We start from the raw sequence: 23,361 nt of genomic DNA on the forward strand, positions 1-23,361 counted from the left end.
GAGGCAGTCATTTGAGAAACCAAGGCTGTCGAGTCTGCCAATAAGAATGTTGTGATTGACAGAGTCGAAAGCCTTAGCCAGGTCGATGAATACAGCTGCACAGTAATGTCTCTTATCGATGGCGGTTATGATATCGTTTAGGACCTTGAGCGTGGCTGAGGTGCACCAATGACCAGCTCTGAAACCAGATTGCATAGCAGAGAAGGTACGGTGTTATTTGAAATGGTCGGTAATCTGTTTGTTAACTTGGCTTTCGAAGACCTTAGAAAGGCAGGGTAGAATAGATATAGGTCTGTAGCAGTTTGGGTCTAGAGTGTCTCCCCCTTTGAAGAGGGGGATGACCGCGGCAGCTTTCCAATCTATGGGAATCTCAGACGATACGAAAGAGAGGTTGAACAGGCTAGTAATAGGAGTTGCAACAATTTCGGCAGATAATTTTAGAAAGAGAGGGTCCAGATTTTCTAGCCCAGCTGATTTGTAGGGTTCAGGATTTTGCAGCTCTTTCAGAACATCAGCTATCTGGATTTGGGTGAAGGAGAAGTGGGGGAGGTTTGGGCAAGTTGCTGTGGGGAGCGCAGGGCTGTTGACCGGGGTAGGGGTAGCCAGGTGGAAAGCATGGCCAGCCGTAGAAAAATTCTTATTGAAATTCTCAATTATAGTGGATTTATCAGTGGTAACAGTGTTTCCTAGCCTCAGTGCAGTGGGCAGCTGGGAGGAGGTGCTCTTATTCTCCATGGACTTTACAGTGTCCCAGAACCTTTTTGAGTTTGTGCTACAGGATGTAAATTTCTGCTTGAAAAAGCTAGCCTTAGCCTTTCCTAACTGCCTGTGTATATTTGTTCCTAACTTCCCTGAAAAGTTGCATATCACAGGGGCTGTTCGATGCTAATGCAGAACGCTACAGGATGTTTTTGTGCTGGTCAAGGGCAGTCAGGTCTGGAGAGAACCTATCTGTTCCTGGTTCAACATTTTTTGAATGGGGCATGCTTATTTAAGATGGTGAGGAAGGCACTTTTAAAGAATAACCAGGCATCCTCTACTGATGGGATAAGGTCAATATCCTTCCAGGATACCCGGCCAGGTCGATTAGAAAGGCCTGCTTGCTGAAATGTTTTAGGGAACGTTTGACAGTGATGAGTGGTGGCCATTTGACTGCAGACCCATTATGGATGCAGGCAATGAGGCAGTGATCGCTGAGATCTTGGTTGAAAACAGCAAAGGTGTATTTGGAGGGCAAGTTGGTTTGGATGATATCTATGAGGGTCCCCGTGTTTATGGATTTGGGGTTGTACCTGGTGGGTTCATTGATAATTTGTGTGAGATTGAGGGCATCAAGCTTAGATTGTAGGATGCCCGGGGTGTTAAGCATGTCACAGTTTAGGTCACCTAGCAGCACGAGCTCTGAAGATTGATGGGGGGCAATCATACACATATGGTGCATGTAAAGCCATAACACATATGTTTTATGATCAATTTCTCTCAGCCAATCAGCCATTTGTGTAAGTGACGTATATGTGAAATGCCCTTCCCTTAAAGCGTGCTGAAAATCGCTTTGGTACTATTTTCACAAGTACTTGGTACATTTTCACAAATCTTGGTACAAAGCTCCAAACTGGTCACACTTGTAACGCAGCCAGTCTTTCATTAAAAACCGGTCATTGTACATTAATCACTACACAACCATTTATTCAAAATATATGTTTATTGTGAAATGTAATGAGAACATTGGTTTAATCACCAAAACACAACATGTTTTCAATTTAGTTGTTTTAACTACCAGTTAATCCAATCGCAAACAATGCAAGATACTAGTTTCAAATCGCCCTTAGAAATGCTGAAAGTAATATGCTACAGTACTGTAAATTACAGTAGATCACATTATGCAATACACTTACATTACCCAACAATTTTCTGAAAATCTATCATTTCAATAGTATCTATCTAATGTGTAATCAAAGGTGTGATCAATGAAGACATCCTCTACAATCATTCATGCAATTATATCTGAAAAATAAAGCATTTTTTTGTTAGGTGTACTGTCTAATAAAATGTACAATTAAATGAATCAAATTAAATGAATTAAAATAAAACGTTTAGCACGCATTAATTTGCATCAAGCCTGTCTTGAGCATTTGGCCATAAATTCTCATCCACATCACAGTAAAAGTCCTCATTGTTCATGCACCGCAGGAAAAACCTTTAGGCATGGCGAATCTAATCTTCATTGAAGTCATTGCATGCCTCATCCATGGCCAGAAGGAAGGTGGCACACTCATGGGGATGGCAATCGTACACCTTCCATCTCCATGCTGAAAGGAGAGTATCGGAGCAGGTATAGGGTCACGAATCGGGGATGGGCCCACACAATGACATAGGTGACCCTGTCACCTTGACAGGCTTGCTCAATTTCATTGAGAAACACAATGAGGTGTGCAGCTTTATAGGATCCAAGTAATGCCCTACACGTCCTACCACACCATCTTCAGAGATAGCGGCGCACATGGGCGGCACTTGGGCGGTCGCCCGTTGGCCGATGAGGTTTTCGCCCACAGCGCTGAGTTTTGGCCGGGTTGAAGCCCGCTTCATCAATAAAGATATACTTGTGATGGTTCACAGCAGCATCAAGCACAATCACCCACTAAAAATATATTTTGGTTAGTTATTTTTACAGTATAGTTCCAATATGATATTGTGAAGTATCATGTGCATCAAATAGTAAAAGTAATACAGTATAATAGTGCTGTACCTGAACATACTCGGCCTGCAGTTGTTTCACCCGGTCGTTGTTTCTCTCAAAAGGCACCAGGTCAATGTGTTTCATAGATACCTGGTGCCTCTTCAAAAGGCGGGCGATTGTTGGTAGGCTGATGGTTGCCACATTGGCAAAGGTGTCATCGTTCTCCTCAATGCCTGCTTTATTTCGGACAGCCGAATGTTATTCCTGGCCCTGACCAGTTCCACCACTGCCCACTCCTGCTGGTCGGACAGCACACAGCCACCACCATTGGGTCTTCTGTCAATTCAGAGGGTAGAACAGAGTATACTTTCAATAGATCATACTGTATGAATATTGTAAAATGTGTTGTGAATTTACATGCATTACAATATGTAATTTACTGTAAATGTAATGGTAAAGCATAGTGCATATCCTGCAGGCTTACCAGTTTTCTTGCCGAAATGTTCTCATGATCGAATTAACAGTTGATCTTTTCACATTGGGGTGAACTAATCTGGCAGCCTCTGCCATGGTAAGGCCTCAGTTTACCACATGATCAACAACGATGGCCCGGACTTCATTAGACACAACAGTTCCCTGTAGTGTGCCTCTGATCGAGCCCACGCCCACCTCTTTGATGGGGCCCACGCCCACCTCTTTGATCTCTCTGACGGGGGCCCACGCCCACCTCTCTGACGGGGCCCACGCCCACCTCTCTGACGGGGCCCACGCCCACCTCTCTGACGGGGCCCACGCCCACCTCTCTGACGGGGCCCACGCCCACCTCTTTGACCTCTTTGATGGGGCCCACGTCCACCTCTTTCATGGGGCCCACGTCCACCTCTTTCATGGGGCCCACGTCCACCTCTTTCATGGGGCCCACGTCCACCTCTTTCATGGGGCCCACGTCCACCTCTTTCATGGGGCCCACGTCCACCTCTTTCATGGGGCCCATGCCCTCCTCTTTGACCTCTGACAGGGCCCATGCCCACCTCTCTGACGAGGCCCAAGCCCGCCTCTGACAGGGCCCTTGTCCACAAGCTCTTTGATTTCTTCCTCTCACTCGCTGTCTATCCTGCTCCATGTTGAAAGAAATTGCAAGTGTTCACACACACCATTTTATAGTGACTAATTGTGGTTACCACTATGTGAAATCAATTAGAAATAATGTCATTATGTATGGTTATCATGTATAATACATGTTTCAACTTTACAAACACACATTTTATTTCTGTAGTTCTCAAAAGCCATATATAGTAGACAGAGCAGTTTAAAATCTATAGGTTTAGCAAATGGTTATGTTATTATCCATTAAACAGTTGGATTAAGTGATGGTCAAATGTATTTAAACGAATGAGAAGAGAATCATAAGGTGGTATTTACGGGTTCCTGACATGAAGTTAATACGGCATAAAGTAGTATTGGGCATTCCGGGGCCATACTTGCAAACATTATGCTGTGTTCCTAACCAAGTGGGAATGTGCTATTTACCACATACCACACAACTAGGAAAAATCCACTTGAATGTCCTTCCAACTCGTAACTACTAGTGGGGAACTCATCTCTGACCTGTGACTTCTCCCACATGCTGATCTCTGACATCACCTACACTTTTTTTGGTTACTACATGATTCCATATGTGTTACTTCATAGTTTTGATGTCTTCTCTATTATTCTACAATGTAGAAAATAGTACAAATAAAGAAAAACCCTGGAATGAGTAGGTGTGTCCAAACTTTTGACTGGTACTGACTGAGTGTGTGTATATATATATATACACACACACACATACACACATACATACATACACTTTTTTTTTTTTACAGTACCAGTCAAAAGTTTGGACACACCTACTCATTCCAGGGTTTTTCTTTATTTGTACTATTTTCTACATTGTAGAATAATAGAGAAGACATCAAAGCAGAGTGTAAAAAAAAAAAGTATATATATATATATATATGTGTGAAATCAATTAGAAATATATACATATATATATATATATACACACACAGGTTTTTTTTACACATATTTAACCCCATATTTTGTTGGCCATAAAACTACAGTACCTCCATATCGGCATTCATTTGTATGGTTTACCTTTCGGACTGGTCCGTGACACTTGTGGGGGTCGTAGAGCCAAACACCATCGTGTTCGTGAGTCTCATCTTCCCATAGTAGTTTTAAACCAAACCGTTCAGGCCCTACAGACGCTTTCGTGAGAAGACCGGTTTTCGGGATGTCGTATGGTCTGACAAACACCGCTGTAGCAAGGCCACCTTCCAAAGCATATGCGGAAGGCCGACATAGGCGGATGCGGTGTTTTTACGGGAAAAAAGATAAAGAGGTCTATTCAACATTTCAGTTGATCGTACATCTAAAAAACTGTGCACATCTACTTTGAGTTCGAGCCCCATTGCGTCAAGATTTTTTGTTAAGGAAAACACTGTTCACTGCTGGGACACGACGCTCTATTGAAGTAACGCATATGTGACGAAGCGGATGATTATAATAATGCAGATAAAAGGTTGTACATGTAAGTGTAGCTTACACATTTATGTAACGTAGCCTATAGTAACGACGATGATTTATGTAGCAGTGCCAGTAGCCTATGTGTCGGTTTGCTTGAGGGACTCACAACAAAAAGCACCTCATTAAATGTATTCGTAATCTTCATTTACAAAATGTTGGCTGCTCTTCTCAACACACCAACACAAATATAATTAAACATTTCAAAGGAGGGGACGAATGTGACATTCGAACACTTGCCACAATCTGCGTCAATTACGTGGAGTTGGCACTACACAGACAGCTACTCGATCAGTCGGTCAAACACACTTGAACTAGTTGTTTTTGATCGTCAAAACGTGCCGTTGAATTTCTGATAAAACCTCTCAAATCAACTATTTCAACGATTTTAATTGGCTGATACAACATTTTAACCGAATATAATCTCGGCCAGCTGTGCAGGTTAGCAAAGGGCAAAGTCAAGGGGCCAGGGTTCCTGTGTAGAAGCACGATTTCGACTGCTCCTATAGTTCTGCATTGGTACTGCAGTTTAACTGACGCCCGGCCAAGAAATACCATTTCCATAGACAGCCACATAGAGAAGTCAGATTTGAACATTCCTAATAAGACACATTAGTCATCACGTTTGTGCACAAAACATCCATTGAATGAGGCCGAGTTTTTCCCCATCACTCACAGCGGAAGATATTAACATTCTTTATTCATCCAATGTCTACCATGTTTTTGGATGACATCTTCATAGCTGCTTCCTGTGCGCACTGAGTGCTAGTGCACATGTGATGTTGGTCTGATTAACTGGATGCAACCCGGATATAGATGGTCCATGATTAAAATCTGCATATCCCGAATTTGAGTAAATTACCTTGAGAACAGTAAAATAAAAACCATGAAAAATAACATATTTCTAATGTACAGCCTAAAAGTTTGCCTACCATGATGTCAGGCAGTGAAATGTGAGTTCAAACACATTTTACCTGACGAAATTAGATCGCCTGCAATTATTTATATTTTTGTACACACTGGGGAACTGTAGCGTACAGAATGAGGCTCTCCTCACTACCAATTGTTCCTGCAGTGAGGAATTACTATCTTCAGATAACGTTTTATACCATATCTACAGATAATCGTTGTCTGGAGCTCAAAAATCAGTAGTAGTTGTAGCAGCATAGTTTCTAAACCATCTTTGGTAGCAGTATGCAAATAAGGGAGCCAAATTCCCGAAGTTCACCAAAAAGAGCCGTTCGTTCGCGAACGACCCATCTCTGAATTGAATGGACTAAACTATAATGTAGGTTTGCAGTTGCACCTTATTGCAATATACAGTATCTAGGCTCCTCGTGTTTGAGCCATTGGAGGTGGGAGGGGGCAACGTTTGATATAAATGTGCAGTATTTATATCACGTTGCCTGGCTGACTTTGTACTAGGACTAGAGCCGTCGAGGTAGTCAATAATGTATGGCATTGGGGCGCCATCTACAGCATCATAATTCATTACACCTGTTCTGTAATACATTATCCAGAGACAAGGTGATTAGTTCTCTAGGTGGCGACAATTAGCCACAACACAACCTGGTGTCCTTCCATAATGTAGCAGAGTGTACAGAATAACAGGCCTTTGACACAGACAGGACAAACTTCCAAAAGTCCATAAATGTCCACCTTACGTGATTGTGGTGATCAACAAAGAAAGCGAAACGTATAGCAGATCTCTCTCGAAGGCCTAGTAATCACAATGAAATAATCAGCAAACCATTTTTACTGCACATGTAAAAAGAAAAACAAAGACACAGGAGTGAGACAGTGAATAATAAGGGATCCTCAGATCTCCATCTTTAATCCAATGGTTTGTTTGCTTGTTATCAAATCTGAATCATCAGCACACAGCAGGAAGTCGGTCATCTCTGTTATAGCTGAAATAACACTGCCATCAGTCAGATTTTTAAAAAACGGTTTGGTGCAATAAAACCAGCTGAATAAAAAGTGTTTCTTCTGACAAGCACCTTTCTGAATAGAGCAAATTTGTAGAAGTGCTTAAATGTTATGTGATAATTATGTGGCATAAAAAAAATGATATACCCATGCAAAATTCACTGTGAAATGTACAGATGTCTTTATTGCAGAGAAGATAGGACTAGGAGTCATTTGAATCTTAATAAATGCATTCTTTTCCTTTTGTAGACTATTCCTTGATCCCTGTATTGTTTGCAGTAATAAGGTCAGTTTTCATATGATGGCTTTGATGTATGACGTAATATGATGTATTCTTTGTTCTCCAGTCTGTAGCCTAATCATCATTAGCTACAGAAATATTTCAGAACTATTATTATTATTATTATTATTATTTAGAGTTGTTTGAAAATGCTTGGCGTGCCATAAGGAGTTTCAGGTATCTCCTTAAATCGTACTCCCTGTATAAAAATCTAAATGGCAAAAAAATAAACCATACCAAAAAAACACAGGAGAAAGAAAGAAAAAACATGTATTTCTTTGTGCATCCTGAAATTGGACAGAAAAATATCCTTGGATTGGGTTGTTATAAAGCATGTTGGATAGTTTGCATGTTTTACATAGTTTATAATAACCATTCTTCAATTATTACAAATCATGTGCATCGCTTTTTTAACAAACTCCTGTAAAGATCCTCATATGTGTGGTCTGTTGCTGTTTCAGGACGTTTCCAAACATCCAACACATTGTCTCGAACCCGGGTCTCCCAGCCTATAGACAAACTCGTAACAACTACTCCAGTAGGATTAACCCACTTGGGAGGGATCGTAATGAGCCTACCAAGGCAAGGGTTGTTACAATATCATAGTACCTTGGCTGCAGGTCCAGACATTGTCTTGTCTGTACGTATCCTTCCTTGGGCTGGGTACTGAAATCGAGTTCCTCAATGGAGTTGACAGAATCTTGAAAGAACCGACCAGAACCCCCCCAGAAAAAAATCTATATCCTGCTTTATTCCTTCAATCCACCCCTTCCACGCTCAATTTCATACTGTTGTCACCCTCATCACCACCTCCCGGTTGGCCGAGGAGCCGATACGTGGGTTGTGTGGCCGTAGCTGGCTCAGAATATGAAGGATGGTGTAGCCACAGTGGTGGTCCAGAATAGTCCTGAACCTCCGGCTCTGTCTCCTGCTGCCGCCACTACCCAAGCCATGGGGGTTACTCCGTGAGCCCCGACCCCCACCCTTACTGCTACTCAACGGGTCCCCCAAGTCATTGGCTTTTATATAGTTCAATACTTTCCATTGTTGATTGACAGCCTGCCATCGCTTGAATATTCGGTATACTGATGAGCCCTCGTGGATTATAAGCCCTAGGAAGAGAGAGATGATTTTATAGAGATAGGAAGAGGCAAGACATTCAATTATTTTTAAGGCATGAAATACTTGGGAGTAGGTAATAGGTACAAATTTGTCATACAAAGCAACTTACTCTAGTACTAACAAATTACAGACATTTGGTATAACCACACAGTGCAGACACGTAAGCAATGCCATCTGTTTTGAGTCTGGCAATGCACCATTTTCACCAGGTAGAATCTACAAAGCTTCACAGTGTGTGTGTGTGTGTGTGTGTGTGTGTGTGTGTGTGTGTGTGTGTGTGTGTGTGTGTGTGTGTGTGTGTGTGTGTGTGTGTGTGTGTGTGTGTGTGTGTGTCTTCTGTGATTCCTCCTCCTCACCGATGCACACGATGTCCATGAAGCCGTACATGCCGTAGCAGATCTGGAAGAGCAGGTCCTGGCGTTGCCACTTGGCCGAGGGGCTGAGGGACGACCAGACGAGCCAGGAGATGCTGGCGATGAGAAACAGGGAGCCCAGGATGATGGCAGCGATCTGGACCTTCTCGATCACCGTCAGGGAGATGGCCTGCCACTGAACAGAACGGACACGAGGGCCAAGAAAGGGACAGTAAGAAAGGGGAAACAGTCAAATGAATAGGATGTCATTTGAGGCGCAGATTTAGTGACGCAACAGGAAAATGTGTCAGCACAGGTCCAGTTTTCACACTTTCATCCTTGCGAGTGCCCAAGATTTGTTCTAGCAGAGTGAGTAACTGTAACGCCTAGACTAGTGCACCAGAGCAGAGCACTGCGTAATACTCTGATAGCAGTATTGTGCATGGTTTGAAGTTGATGCATCAGCAGAAAACTGCCTGTGAGATAAGATCTGTGGGCTGCGGCCACTAGAAAAACCGTCATTGATTTGGAAGATGAGAGTAGACCTAGTGTACAATGCACACATGACTGGAGTGGATGAGACAGACCCCCTACTCCCTAGACACTTGTGTAAATCAGAAAGGATTGGATAGGTATAAGCAATATGAGGAAAATCACGAAAGTGGCGCTACTATTGTATTGTACTGCATGAAGTACCTAAGGGCTAGGGTTTGATTCTGGCCAGAGCGTAAGTCCTAGAGAATGAGGGGTTGGACAGAGTGACGAGACATACCTGCAGTGGGTTCTTCGTGCTGATGGCCAGGACATGGTACTTGAAGTAGCAAAGCTCACAGCTCCAGGAGCCTCTCTCGCTGATCCAGCGGATGAGGCAGGGCTGGTGGGTGCAGCGCACAGAACCCTTACAGCGACATGGGCTCAGCAGCTCTCCCTGCAGGAGAGAGAGGGGTCCAACCACAGAATTAGAATGACTAGAATAAACATTCCCATTCAAGTCAATGTTCTGTGATGTGAGTCTGATGTGGCATAACACACCATGGGTTATTTCTGAATTGGAAATATTTTGGAATAAGAAACAATACTGGATTATGGATATCACTCAATGTCTCACCAAAGCTACTGTTTTTTGTGTATGTGTCTGGCACACTCAGTAAAAAGACAATGGGTGGACCCACACAGGTTGTGGGGCACCTTAACTCAATATTACAATCCTCCCACTTATTTTAGAGTTTGAAACAGTCAGAAAGCAACTATGAATGACCTATTCATAAAAAATTTGAGTATCTTCCTCCTCTTCCACAATTTCCACCTTAGTTAATGGAAAATCAAAAGTGGTGAAAACGTCAGTACTGTAGCTAAATGTCGAAGGTAGTATATTACTCAATGCTAAAAGGATGCATGTCTAGGAATAATTAGTAGATCAATGCATGTGCCCAGCTTGATGCTGGCCTATTGGCCAGAACGAGCCAATTAGGGCCCGGCAACATCGGCAGGGGTGCACAGAGATTTGAAGGGCAGGCAGGTGAACGGGAGGTGAGCCATTCAACCCCTACTGTTCACACAAAACGGGTCCCAAATGGCAGCCTATTCCCTTCATGTTGCACTACTTTAGACCAGGGCCCATAGGGCTCATGTCAAAAGTAGTGCACTATATAGGGAATAGGTTGCCATTTCAGCGCAGACAGACTCTCAGTGAACTCAATCAATACAGGCCCTACTGCAGCACCTACAGCAAACATTGCCCTTCTCATCTGGATGGGTAGGATGGGATAAGTAGAACTTTCATCAGATTGACTCTTGAGGAATAGAGAGAATGTTGAGCATTGTAGATTTTTTTTACAGTTATGTATGTGTCTAATTATACACATCTAAAAGGGCTGAAGTTAAAAAGTAGCCTAGTAATTCCTCTGAATGCAGTTTCCTATTCATTGTGTGCAGTACCTACGGCAAACATCCCATCTAATTAGATCATCCTCATCTAATTAGATTGTGAAATCCATGACGGGAATGTGCAAGTGCATACTTCAGAAGGGTGGAGAATCGGGACATAGTCCATGAGGACTCATGAAGGAAAGGGAGTATGTTGAGATGTTTTGAATAAGTTTGGCATGAGTCATGTGTACACATTTACCCATTTACTCTAAGAGCACGCAAATAGAAGACTAGTATTACCTTCTACTTTTCATATCAAGTTAAACTGCAAATACATCTGATAGCAATAAACAAGATCAAACCACAAACAAAATCTAAAGTTATCCATCCATATTTAAAATTGTATTTAATAGTGCCATATTAGAAACTACCCTCACTCCAGAAATAATTGGATCCCAAATTATTTTTAAGCACAAATGGAGAAAATATGTTTTCATTTTGGTTCAGTTGGTAGAGAGTGACTCATTTAACCCATGTGTATTTCTCCCTAAATAACCAGACACTTCATAATCTTTTCCTGTTTTTTTACATTTATTTTCCCCAGGTTTGCTTGTTAAACCTTGTTATTATAAGATACTTTCGTTGACTAACAACATACCGATTTGAGTGGGGGAGAGGAGCCACATGTCCCATCAGTCATAAACTGGTCAGCACTATATGAGGAAGTATATATATCAGCAGTATATGAGGAACTGAATAAAAACTTAAACAAACAGGAAGTTTAATTATGAATCATATTTCATGCGTCCCACAGAGCAAGGTTATTATATTTGTAGAAGTAATTGCTCAACTGACAGGGACATGGCTGTCCCCTGTTGTGACCCACTTGAATAATGAAATAACAATTAAATTACAAAGTGGCTGGGTCTAAGATAATAGCTCATCTTCTAAGTAATCATGAAGTTGAAGTGGTACAGTGAAGCAGTGCTGAAAGATAAGTTCATATCATGTCAATCTAAAGAAGATTGATGCTGCTTTTGAAATCATTCTTAAAATGTATTCTGAATGTGTGTTTGCCTTTGCCTCCTAGTCTATTCACTGAAGGCCCGGCCAATTAGCCTGAGATCCAAACCATGTGGAACAACTGGTCAGAACCAGGTAACTGATCAACATTTCTTAAGGTTATATTACGGTACACCTGCCTGTTCCTTTTTTGTCGTTTTTCATTTCTGCATAGCTCCCATTGAGTGTACAGATGCTATGAAGTAGCACCGACTGTATACTGTAATAATGCTATGACAAACATAAAATCTCACAAAGTGATTAAGTGGTGATTTCCATCTGTGCTCCAGTGGCACTTACACCATATCTCATTATCTCAAGGCCATGGTTAAGGAGCTCAGCCAGGCTGTACAGGTTCTGCACATCTGTTGTGTCAAATTTTGGCTGAGGACCAAAGCTCCGTTCATTGTTTTGCATCCCTATACATTCATTGGCTTAGAGGCCCACAGACATAGCCTGGGTTCCAGTCTGTTTCTGCTCTTCTGACATTCGTTACCAGTTCATTACAAGGCCAATTATTATTCACGTGCACACCACACGTGGGACATGACATCAGTCAAGCTATAATCAACGTTGTTGTAGGCTATAGAGTCCTAAAATAACAATTGTATTTTGTCGTATTTTCTCAACCAAATCAATTTGTCAATGTCACAGAACACACCAAATCGAAACAGGTCAAAATGTAGCAATATAGGTTTACTACAGGCCTACACGTGCACTATCATTCAGAACCATGGACAGCGTAGGGCTATTGCCTAATGGTCCAATTGAGCAGTTTTGTGTTGTGGCGCGAAAAGCGGGACAACTAAGGCGAATGTATCTATCTGGGACAGTACCTGCTCCGGACCCTGAAAGCAGATACGACAGCGCAGGCTGCTTGCAGTGCTGGTGAGCGACACGGCATCCAGGCCCACTTGCAGTTTGGGGTCCTTCTCCTCAAAGCCCAGGCTCCGAGGCCGAGGATCCGTTCCGTAATACTCCTCCTCGTCATCCCGGGAGGAGCAGTCCACAAAGGGAGGCCAGCCGCAGCCGCCCATCCCAAGACCCCGCATGCTGGACCGTCTCTCTGCTTCCGGCCGTTCAGGCTGTCTCGAATCGTCTCGCATAAAAACCAGTACTTTCAGTTCGTTGAAAAACATGCGGATCCTATATTTGAACATGTTTGGCTACATGAATTATTCAGAAGGGAATGAAACCAATTTGAAAATAAGGTGGTCTCAAGAAAAAAGAAAATATGCTTTTGATTTAGAAGGGTTATTATTATTATACGCCTATTATCTTTAGCCAATTATTGTGCTGCCTATGCTATTATTTAGGGGATTTTAGCTAAACATTTTCTGAATAGCATCACTGATGAGCTTACAAAACTTGTAGGCTCACCCTACTGTAAATGTTCTGTCAAATGGTAAGCAATAAAGGACCACGTCTTGGTTGTTGTCTCTGATGGCATGTGTGTCTAAGACAATGCAGATGTGAGATTTCCCTCTTGAGAAGCTCGATACACTCTCTCAATATTCATTACGAAACAACTCTGCGAATGCTGTCAAGCTAGATTCTTCCTCCACCCCTACAACCACAAATACGTGATAGGCCTATATCGTCCATTGCCTGCACGATCGATCTAAATTCTACACATCATCAAATACCTTGCATTAGGGGTTTGCAGCAAAAATATATGTTTGCTACACAAAGCAGAAGACATGCCAGTGTGGACTAGTGGAAGAGTGAACAACGGAGGGACATAAAATAGAACGAGGTGTAGAAAAACAACAACATTCCATTTCCAACCCCACAGTCGTATCTGGGACTGTTGTCAAGAAGCATAATCCAAAAGGGTGCGGACAGACGATATAATGAAAGTTCGATATAGACGTGTGATTATATTGTCTTTTTAATGATCTTTAGTAGCATCCCAACCGTCAGATCATGATTTTTCTATTCTATTCCACCTCTGTAATGTTTTGGACTGATCCATCAAGAATGGTCCACCTCATTCCACCCGACGTCCACACAGAGTGGATCCAATTTACAATCCAGTGAATTTGCATGTTAAATATATCTGTAAATATATCCACTCAAAACAGCGATACATCCCACCTTCATTCGATAGCCATCAGCATTTCTCTTCGGTGTCTTCAATCTTTGCGTTGAAAATATGGTGCACCGAAATGTGAGAATAACAGACCAGAATTCAAAACAACAGTTGCTGCAATCTTCTAACTACAGACCGATGGAGATGTCTACACATCCGAGAGGGCAATTACAGCAGTAGCCTAATGCCATTGATATTGTAGCCTAGCCTCTCAGATGGTGATGATGATGATAGCCTACTGCTTGCTCGCGCTGCCTGATTCCTCCTCGAAATGGTCGACTTTGATAGTGAACCAACGCAGCACCTACTTCCGGAATGAATACTAGCCTACAAGAATGAAAAACTGCAAGACACTGGTATACTTTTATCATTTTCTTCTCTACAGTCATTAGTCTGTCTCCGCTGTATGATATGGATGCACCCTCTCTGGAGCCCTGTAGTTAGGGATGGGGAGGGCAGATTCCGTTCGGCTGTTGTATTGACAGACGACGCTGTCGCTGTCCAAGGTGCGATCTCGCCTAGTGACGTGTGCAGTCACAGTGCCACATGCAGTACACTCCCGGGAAATATACATGATGACGCCTGAGCACCCCCCCCCCCCCCCCTCTCTTTCTCTTTCTCTTTCTTTCTTTCTTTCTTCTCTTGTGCATGATCCTACGAATTCACGGACCCTTTCTTTTCCACCATTCTTTCTTTGACCTGTTTCTACACTCCACATTGTCAACAACTTTTGATCTATGGGGTCTCAGTCTTTTTCGACCAGGACACTATCAGTGATTGACTTGGAGTGAAATAGGCGGTACTGTTTATATTTAGGTGCAGGAGCTCCACAATACTGTTGAATGAATATTCTATAAGAGGAACAGGAGTTCAAGCAGTAGAAAATGTAAGGTCCTAGTACTCAACTCTGGTGAGCTCCTGCCTAAATCAAGCACAGATTAATACACCAGCAACCACTAGTTTACTATCAGGTCCATGAAATTCCTCGTGTCATGGTGATGGAGAAACAACAGAGAAAGATCATGCTCCTTCCTTGGTGAGGGAGAATTGACTCGGGGCCATTTCGCAGAGTGCACCAGAGAAGGTAATTAGGTTATATCGCACGCTGGGGTTGTAAGGTCAGTTTAATCACACACAAATAGACACACACAAATAGACACACACACACACACACACACACACACACACACACACACACACACACACACACACACACACACACACACACACACACACACACAGAATTGTTGGCTGTTCCTTGACCACTGGCCGGCTCCCACACTCAGCATTCTGAACCCATAGCAATTCCCTGCCGCCTTGCACAGATCCCCCTCTACTCTTAGATTGATCAGAATAGATTTTTCACACATACTCTGCACTTGGGGATTTTTCAACATGGAGCTTGGATTGAGATGCAGTTCATAGGCTATTATGTGAAGTCTTCATAAACGGTCATATTTGCTATCCCGTATTCCTACACGAAAACCTCTTATGGTAATCTGAGGAGTAGTTTCAGTGACTCGTAAACATCCTGCCCCACCCCCACTATCACCACCTGCCCCGATATGATCCTTCCTACTAATGAGTGTATGGAGTGTGATTCATACTGTAACAGAATAATTCCGATCACAAGATATCCTTACACTCTACCATACTGCTAGACATAGCAGTGCAGGGCTATCTTTATGAACCCTAACATGCACACACCACCATTCTTATTGTAATGGGGGGAATTATGATAACAACAGTATATCGTCTCCCATACTGACAGTTTCAGGCGTAGCAGGGCAGGGCGCCTTTCCTTTTATGAGCACTAACAACATGCATCCACCCACCCACCGGTCGGTCTGTTACATTATTGATAGGCTTACTGACCTGTTTCTCTCCTCTTACTGAACTGATGACAATGATTTCCCCTCCTGTTGGCCCTGGCTGCATCGTTACAGTGAGAGGAATGTAGATCTAGATCCAGACACATCATTATCTTGTCTCATGGTTCCATCCATAGAAATGGTCAGAATTGCATTCTTGTCTTTCTATGTCTATGTTTTTTTGAAGCCATTTCCCCTCCTTCTGTTATGTGAAGAGATAAGTATAAATCAAATCAAATCTTGTTTGTCACATGGCAATGCAAATAGTCTGTGGAGCCATTTGATTAGCTGTTCAGGAGTCTTATGACTTGTGGGTAGAAGCTGTTTAGAAGCCTCTTAGACCTAGACTTGGCGCTCCAGTACCACTTGCCTTGCAGCAGCAGAGAGAACAGTCTGTCACTAGGGTGGCTGGAGTCTTTCACAATTTTTAGGGCCTTCCTCTGACACTGCCTGGTATAGAGGTCCTGGATGGCAGGAAGCTTGGCCCCGGTGATGTACTTGGCCGTACGCACTACCCTCTGTAGTGCCTTACGGTCGGAGGCCGAGCAGTTGCCGTACCAGGCAGTGATGCAACTCGTCAGGATGCTCTCGATGGTGCAGCTGTAAAACCTTTTGAGGATCTGAGGACCCATGCCAAATATTTTCAGTCTCCTGAAAGGGAATAGGTTTTGTTGAGCCCTCTTCACAACTGTCTTGGTGTGCTTGGACCATGTTAGTTTCTTGGTGATGTGGACGCCAAGAAACTTGAAGCTCTCAACCTGCTCCACTACGTCCCCGACGATGAGAATGGGGGCGTGCTCGGTCCTCCTTTTCCTGTAGTCCACAATCATCTTCTTTGTCTTGATCATGTTGAGGGAGAGGTTGTTGTCCTTGCACCATACGGTCAGGTCTCTGACCTCCTCCCTATAGGCTGTCTCATCGTTGTCGGTGATCAGGCCTACCACTGTTGTGTCATCGAAAACTTAATGATGGTGTTGGAGTCATGCCTGGCCATGCAGTCATGAGTGAACAGGGAGTACAGGAGGGGACTGAGCACGCACCCCTGAGGGGCCCACATGTTGAGGATCAGCATGGTGGATGTGTTGTTACCTGCTCTTACCACCTGGGGGCGGCCCTTCAGGAAGTCTAGCATCCAGTTGCAGTGGGAGGTGTTTAGTCCCAGGGTCCTTAGCTTAGTGATGAGCTTTGAGGACACTATGGTGTTGAATGCTGCACTGTAGTCAATGAACAGCATTCTCACATAGGTGTTCCATTTGTCCAGGTGTGAAAGGGCAGTGTGGAGTGCAATAGAAATTGCATCATCTGTGGATCTGTTGGTGCGGTATGCAAATTGGAGTGGGTCTAGGGTTTCTGGGATGATGGTGTTGATGTGAGCCATAACCAGCCTTTCAAAGTACTTCATGGCTACAGACGTGAGTGCTACAGGTCGGTAGTCATTTAGACAGGTTACCTTAGTGTTTTTGGGGACACTGACTATGGTGGTCTGCTTGAAACATGTTGGTATTACAGACTCAGACAGGGAGAGGTTGAAAAAGTCAGTGAAGACACTTGCCAGTAGATCAGCTCATGCTCGGAGTACACGTCCTGGTAATCTGTCTGGCCCTGCGGCCTTGTGAAGGTTGACCTGTTTAAAGGTCTTATTCACATCGGCTGCGGAGAGTGTGATCACACGGTCGTCCGGAACAGCTGATGCTCTCATGCATGTTTCAGTGTCACTTGCCTCGAAGCAAGCATAGAAGTTATTTAGCTCGTCTGGTAGGCTCATATCACTGCACAGCTCTCAGCTGTGCTTCCCTTTGTAGTCTGTAATAGTTTGCAAGCCCTGCCACAACCGACGAGCGTCGGAGCCGGTGTAGTAGGATTCAATCTTAGTCCGGTATTGACGCTTTGCCTTTTTGATGGTTCGTCGGAGGGTATAGCGGGATTTCTTATAAGCTTCCAGGTTAGAGTCCTGCTCCTTGAAAGTGGCAGCTCTACCCTTTAGTTCAGTGCAAATGTTGCCTGTAATCCATGGCTTCTGGTTGGGATATGTACGTACAGTCACTGTGGAGACAATGTCCTCAATGCACTTATTGATAAAGCCAGTGACTGATGTGGTGTACTCCTCAATGCCATCAGAAGAATCTCAGAACATATTCCAGTCTGTGCTAGCAAAACAGTCCTGTAGTTTAGCATCTGCTTCATCTGACCACTTTTTTATAGACTGAGTCACTGGTGCTTCCTGCTTTAATTTTTGCTTGTAAGCAGGAATCAGGAGGATAGAATTATGGTCAGATTTGCCAAACGGAGGGCGAGGTAGAGCTTTGTACGTGTCTCTGTGTGTGGAGTAAAGGTGGTCTAGAGTTTTTTTCCCTCTGGTTGCACATTTAACATGCTGATAGAAATTAGGTAAAATTGATTTACGTTTCCCTGCATTAAAGTACCCGGCTACTAGGAGCGCCGCCTCTGGATGAGCGTTTTCGTGTTTGCTTATGGCGGTATACAGCTCATTGAGTGCGGTTTTAGTGCCAGCATTGGCCTGTGGTGGTATGTAGACAGCTATGAAAAATACAGTTGAAAACTCTAGGTAGATAGTGTGGCCTATCGCTTATCATGAGATACTCTACCTCAGGTGAGAAAAACCTTGAGACTTCCTTAGATATCGTACACCAGCTGTTGTTTACATATGTGCATAGGCCCCTCCCTCGTGTCTTACCAGAGGCTGCTGTTCTATCCTGCATGTATAACCCGCCAGCTGTATGCTCTTAATGTCGTTGTTCAGCCACGGCTCTGTGAAACATAAGATATTACAGTTTTTAATGTCCCATTGGTAGGATATACGTGCTTTCAGTTTGTCCCATTTATTTTACTTCGATTGAACGTTAGCTAGCAGGGCGGAAGGCAAAGGCAGATTAGCCACTCGTTGCCTGATCCTCACGAGGCATCCTGATCTTTTTCCGCGAAATCTCAGTTTCCTTCTCCAGCGAATGACTGGGATCTGGGCCTGGTCGGGTGTCTGAAGAAAATCCCTCCCATCTGACTCATTGAAGAAGAACTCTTCATCCAATTTGAGGTGAGTAATCGCAGTTCTGATGTCCAGAAGCTCTTTTCAGTCATAAGAGACGGTAGCAGCAACATTATGTGCAAAACAGGTTACGAACAACGCAAAAAACAAACAAAATAGCATGGTTGGTTAAGAGCCGTTAAGACGGCAGCCATCATCTAAAATAATAGAGAAATATCAGTTACTTTTTCCAAACAACATTCTATGTGGGTATTGATGCCCTGTGGTTGCAATGTAACGTTCAATTATAAAAATAATTACCCCTAAGATCTAAGGACCCAGGGTTGGGTTTCAACTAAGCTACTAACATATGCAACTGTTTTAAGAGGGAATTTTAGGATCCCTGTAAGTATCATGTTTTAAATGTTGTATTATTTGATGAAACATTGAATTTGGTCTGATATTTGCCCATAGAAACGCATTGAATAACATACAGTTGAAGTCAGAAGTTTACATACACTTCGGTTGGAGTCATTAAAACTTGTTTTTCAACCACTCCACAAATTTCTTGTTAACAAACTATAGTTTTGGCAAGTCGGTTAGGACATCTACTTTGTGCATGACACAAGTCATTTTTCCAACAATTGTTTACAGACAGATTATTTCACTTATATTCACTGTATCACATATCCAGTGGTTCAGAAGTTTACATACACTAAGTTGACTGTGCCTTTAAACAGCTTGGAAAATTCCAGAAAATTATGTCATGGCTTTAGAAGCTTCTGATAGGCTAATTGACATCATTTGAGTCAACTGGAGGTGTAGCTGTGGATGTATTTCAAGACCTACCTTCAAACTCAGTGCTTCTTTGCTTGACATCATGGGAAAATCAAAATAAATCATTCAAGACCTCAGAAGAAAAATTGTAGACCTCCACAAGTCTGGTTCATCCTTGGGAGCAATTTCCAAACGCCTGAAGGTATCACGTTCATCTGTACAAACAATAGTACGCAAGTATAAACACCATGGGACCACGCAGCTGTCATACCGCTCAGGAAGGAGATGCGTTCTGTCTCCTAGAGATAAACGTACTTTAGTGCGAAAAGTGCAAATCAATCCCAGAACAACAGCAAAGGACCTCGTGAAGATGCTGGAGGAAACAGGTACAAAAGTATATATATCCACAGTAAAACGAGTCATATATCGACATAACCTGAAAGGCCGCTCAGCAAGGAAGAAGCCACTGCTCCAAAACCACCATAAAAAAGCCAGACTACGGTTTGCAACTGCACATGGGGACAAAGATCGTACTTTTTGGAGAAATGTCCTCTGGTCTGATGAAACATAAATAGAACTGTTTGGCCATAATGACCATCGTTATGTTTGGAGGAAAAAAGGGGGAGGCTTGCAAGCCGAAGAACACCATCCCAACCGTGAAGCACAGGGGTGGCAGCATCATGTTGTGGGGGTTCTTTGCTGCAGGAGGGACTGGTGCACTTCACAAAATAGATGGCATCATGAGGGAGGAAAATTATGTGAATATATTGAAGCAACATCACAAGACATCAGTCAGGAAGTTAAAGCTTGGTCGCAAATGGGTCTTCCAAATGGACAATGACCCCAAGCATACTTCCAAAGTTGTGGCAAAATGGCTTAAGGACAACAAAGTCAAGGTATTGGAGTGGCCATCACAAAGCCCTGACCTCAATCCCATAGAAAATGTGTGGGCAGACCTGAAAAGTGTGTGCGAGCAAGGAGGCCTACAAACCTGACTCAGTTACATCAGCTCTGTCAGGAGGAATGGGCCAAAATTCACTCAACTTATTGTGGAAAGCTTGTGGAAGACTACCCAAAACGTTTGACCCAAGTTAAACAATTTAAAGGCAATGCTAACAAATACTAATTGAGTGTATGTAAACTTCTGACCCACTGGGAATGTGATGAAAGAAATAAAAGCTGAAATAAATCATTCTCGCTACTATTATTCTGACATTTCACATTCTTAAAATTAAGTGGTGATCCTAACTGACCTAAGACAGGGAATTTTCACTAGGATTAAATGTCAGGAATTGTGAAAAACTGAGTTTTAATGTATTTGGCTAAGGTGTATGTAAACTTCTGACTTCAACTGTATATATACATTGGAAAAAAGATAGATCAGGATTTTTTACATTTTAATTACTCATATTTAACCCCTTATTATTGGAACTAAAGTACTTCCATATACAGTATACTTCCATAATAATTTTTTCTAAACTCTTATGAGTTTAGTGAGGCTTGTGGGCGTCCTAGAGAAAAACAACAACACATGTACGTGTTCGTGAGTCTCACCTTTCGATGTTGGGTTCATATTAGCGTGTAGCCCAAACTGTTCGGACGATACAGACAGAAGTTGGCAGATCGGCTGTACTGACTTCAGACGAGTCCCAAGACGCTTGTGGGGGTCGTAGTCATGAGAATCTCCTCTTTCCATATTAGCCATATTAGTTTGTATGCTAAATTGTTTGGAAGCTACAGACATTTTCGTGAGAAGACCAATTTTCGGGATGACAAACACCTCTGTAGCTCTGCCACCTTCCACCGCAGAAGGCCGATATCGGCAGATGCGGTGGATTGAAACTCAGCCCATTTAAAAATGTATATACAGTGGGGGAAAAAAGTATTTGATCCCCTGCTGATTTTGTACGTTTGCCCACTGACAAAGAAAGGATCAGTCTATAATTTTAATGGTAGGTTTATATGAACAGCTAGAGACAGAATAACAACAAAAATATCCAGAAAAACACATGTCAGAAATGTTATAAAATGATTTGCATTTTAATGAGGGAAATAAGTATATGACCCCCTCTCAATCAGAAAGATTTCTGGCTCCCAGGTGTCTTTTATACAGGTAACGAGCTGAGATTATAAGCACACTCTTAAAGGGAGTGCTCCTAACCGCAGCTTGTTACCTGTAAAAACGACACCTGTCCACAGAAGCAATCAATCAATCAGATTCCAAACTCTCCACCATGGCCAAGACCAAAGACCTCTCCAAGGATGTCAGGGACAAGATTGTAGACCTACACAAGGCTGGAATGGGCTACAAGACCATCGCCAAGCAGCTTGGTGAGAAGGCAACAGTTGGTGCGATTATTCGCAAATGGAAGAAACACAAAAGAACTGTCAATATCCCTCGGCCTGGGGCTCCATGCAAGATCTCACCTCATGGAGTTGCAATGATCATGAGAACGGTGAGGAATCAGCCCAGAACTACACGGTAGGATCTTGTCAATGCACTCAAGGCAGCTGGGACCATAGTCACCAAGAAAACAATTGGTAACACTACGCCGTGAAGGACTGAAATCCTGCAGCGCCCGCAAGGTCCCCCTGCTCAAGAATACATATACATGCCTGTCTGAAGTTCGCCAATGAACATCTGAATGACTCAGAGTACAACTGGTGAAAGTGTTGTGGTCAGATGAGACCAAAATGGAGCTCTTTGACATCAACTCAACTCGCCGTGTTTGGAGGAGGAGGATTGCTGCCTATGACCCCAAGAACACCATCTCCACCGTCAAACATGGAGGTGGAAACATTATGCTTTGGGGGTGTTTTTCTGCTAAGGGGACAGGACAACTTCCCCGCATCAAAGGGACGATGGACGGGGCCATGTACCGTCAAATCTTGGGTGAGAACCTCCTTCCCTCAGCCAGGGCATTGAAAATGGGACCAAGGCAACAAAGGAGTGGCTCAAGAAGAAGCACATTATATATCTGGTACAGTGGGGGGAAAAAGTTGCATGAGCTTAGTCCCAAGAACACCATCTCCACCGTCAAACATGGAGGTGGAAACATTATGCTTTGGGGGTGTTTTTCTGCTAAGGGGACAGGACAACTTCCCCGCATCAAAGGGACGATGGACGGGGCCATGTACCGTCAAATCTTGGGTGAGAACCTCCTTCCCTCAGCCAGGGCATTGAAAATGGGACCAAGGCAACAAAGGAGTGGCTCAAGAAGAAGCACATTAAGGTCCTGTAGTGGCCTTGACAGTCTCCAGACCTTAATCCCATAGAAAATCTGTGGAGGGAGCTGAAGGTTCGAGTTGCCAAACGTCAGCCTTGAAACCTTAATGACTTGGAGAAGATCTGCAAAGAGGAGTGGGACAAAATCCCTCCTGAGATGTGTGCAAACCTGGTGCCCAACTACAAGAAACGTCTGACCTTTGTGATTGCCAACAAGGGTTTTGCCACCAAGTACTAAGTCATGTTTTGCAGAGGGGTCAAATACTTATTTCCCTCATATGAATTCCAATAATTTTATAACATTTTTTACATGCGTTTTTCTGGATTTTTTTGTTGTTATTTTGTCTCTCACTGTTCAAATAAACCTACTATTAAAATTATAGACTGATAATTTCTTTGTAAGTGGGCAAACGTACAAAATCAGCAGGGGATCAAATACTTTTTCCCCCCACTGTACCAGATATCTCTAGATTTTGTATTATTATGCTAATTAGATAGACTAAGGATTTTTAAACGGCCATGTTATCAGATCTCTAATATAATATATAATCCATA

The 23,361-nt window shown here is 43.1% G+C and overlaps 2 protein-coding genes across 3 annotated transcripts; both read right to left on the reverse strand.

The window, feature by feature from the left end:
* Positions 1-1,695: 1,695 nt before the first annotated feature.
* On the reverse strand, positions 1,696-5,957 carry LOC145860040 (uncharacterized). 2 transcript variants are annotated; one of them, XM_082960108.1, is made up of 4 exons: positions 4,814-5,957; positions 3,162-3,791; positions 2,747-3,013; positions 1,696-2,638 (listed from the first exon to the last, which is right to left on the reverse strand). In XM_082960108.1, the coding sequence occupies exon 2, from the start codon at positions 3,669-3,671 to the stop codon at positions 3,297-3,299; it is 375 nt and encodes a 124-aa protein (XP_082816234.1). In that variant the 5' UTR covers positions 3,672-3,791; positions 4,814-5,957; the 3' UTR covers positions 1,696-2,638; positions 2,747-3,013; positions 3,162-3,296. The 2 variants fall into 2 exon arrangements, with proteins under 2 accessions (XP_082816234.1, XP_082816233.1); XM_082960107.1 differs by lacking the exon at positions 4,814-5,957 and having other exon boundaries at positions 3,162-4,429.
* Positions 5,958-7,038: 1,081 nt separating this feature from the next.
* Positions 7,039-14,530, reverse strand: LOC106567081 (E3 ubiquitin-protein ligase MARCHF9). The gene is made up of 4 exons (XM_014135956.3): positions 12,694-14,530; positions 9,699-9,854; positions 8,930-9,122; positions 7,039-8,563 (listed from the first exon to the last, which is right to left on the reverse strand). Exons 1-4 carry the CDS (start codon positions 13,015-13,017, stop codon positions 8,235-8,237), a joined length of 1,002 nt encoding a protein of 333 aa, XP_013991431.3. The 5' UTR covers positions 13,018-14,530; the 3' UTR covers positions 7,039-8,234.
* Positions 14,531-23,361: the final 8,831 nt, after the last annotated feature.

Source organism: Salmo salar, chromosome 13, assembly GCF_965601325.2.
Source record: "Salmo salar chromosome 13, fSalSal1, whole genome shotgun sequence".
Taxonomy (NCBI): Eukaryota; Metazoa; Chordata; class Actinopteri; order Salmoniformes; family Salmonidae; genus Salmo; species Salmo salar.

Bases quoted from the DNA above. Each gene is read 5' to 3' on its own strand.
- LOC145860040 (XM_082960107.1), bottom strand. From the start codon at position 3,800: ATGGAGCAGGATAGACAGCGAGTGAGAGGAAGAAATCAAAGAGCTTGT.
- LOC106567081 (XM_014135956.3), bottom strand. From the start codon at position 13,017: ATGTTCAAATATAGGATCCGCATGTTTTTCAACGAACTGAAAGTACTG. The intron at 9,123-9,698 runs GTATGTCTCGTC...CGTTCTGTTCAG, and splicing joins GCACGAAGAACCCACTGCAG to TGGCAGGCCATCTCCCTGAC. The intron at 8,564-8,929 runs GTGAGGAGGAGG...CTCTCTTCCTAG, and splicing joins CATGGACATCGTGTGCATCG to GGCTTATAATCCACGAGGGC.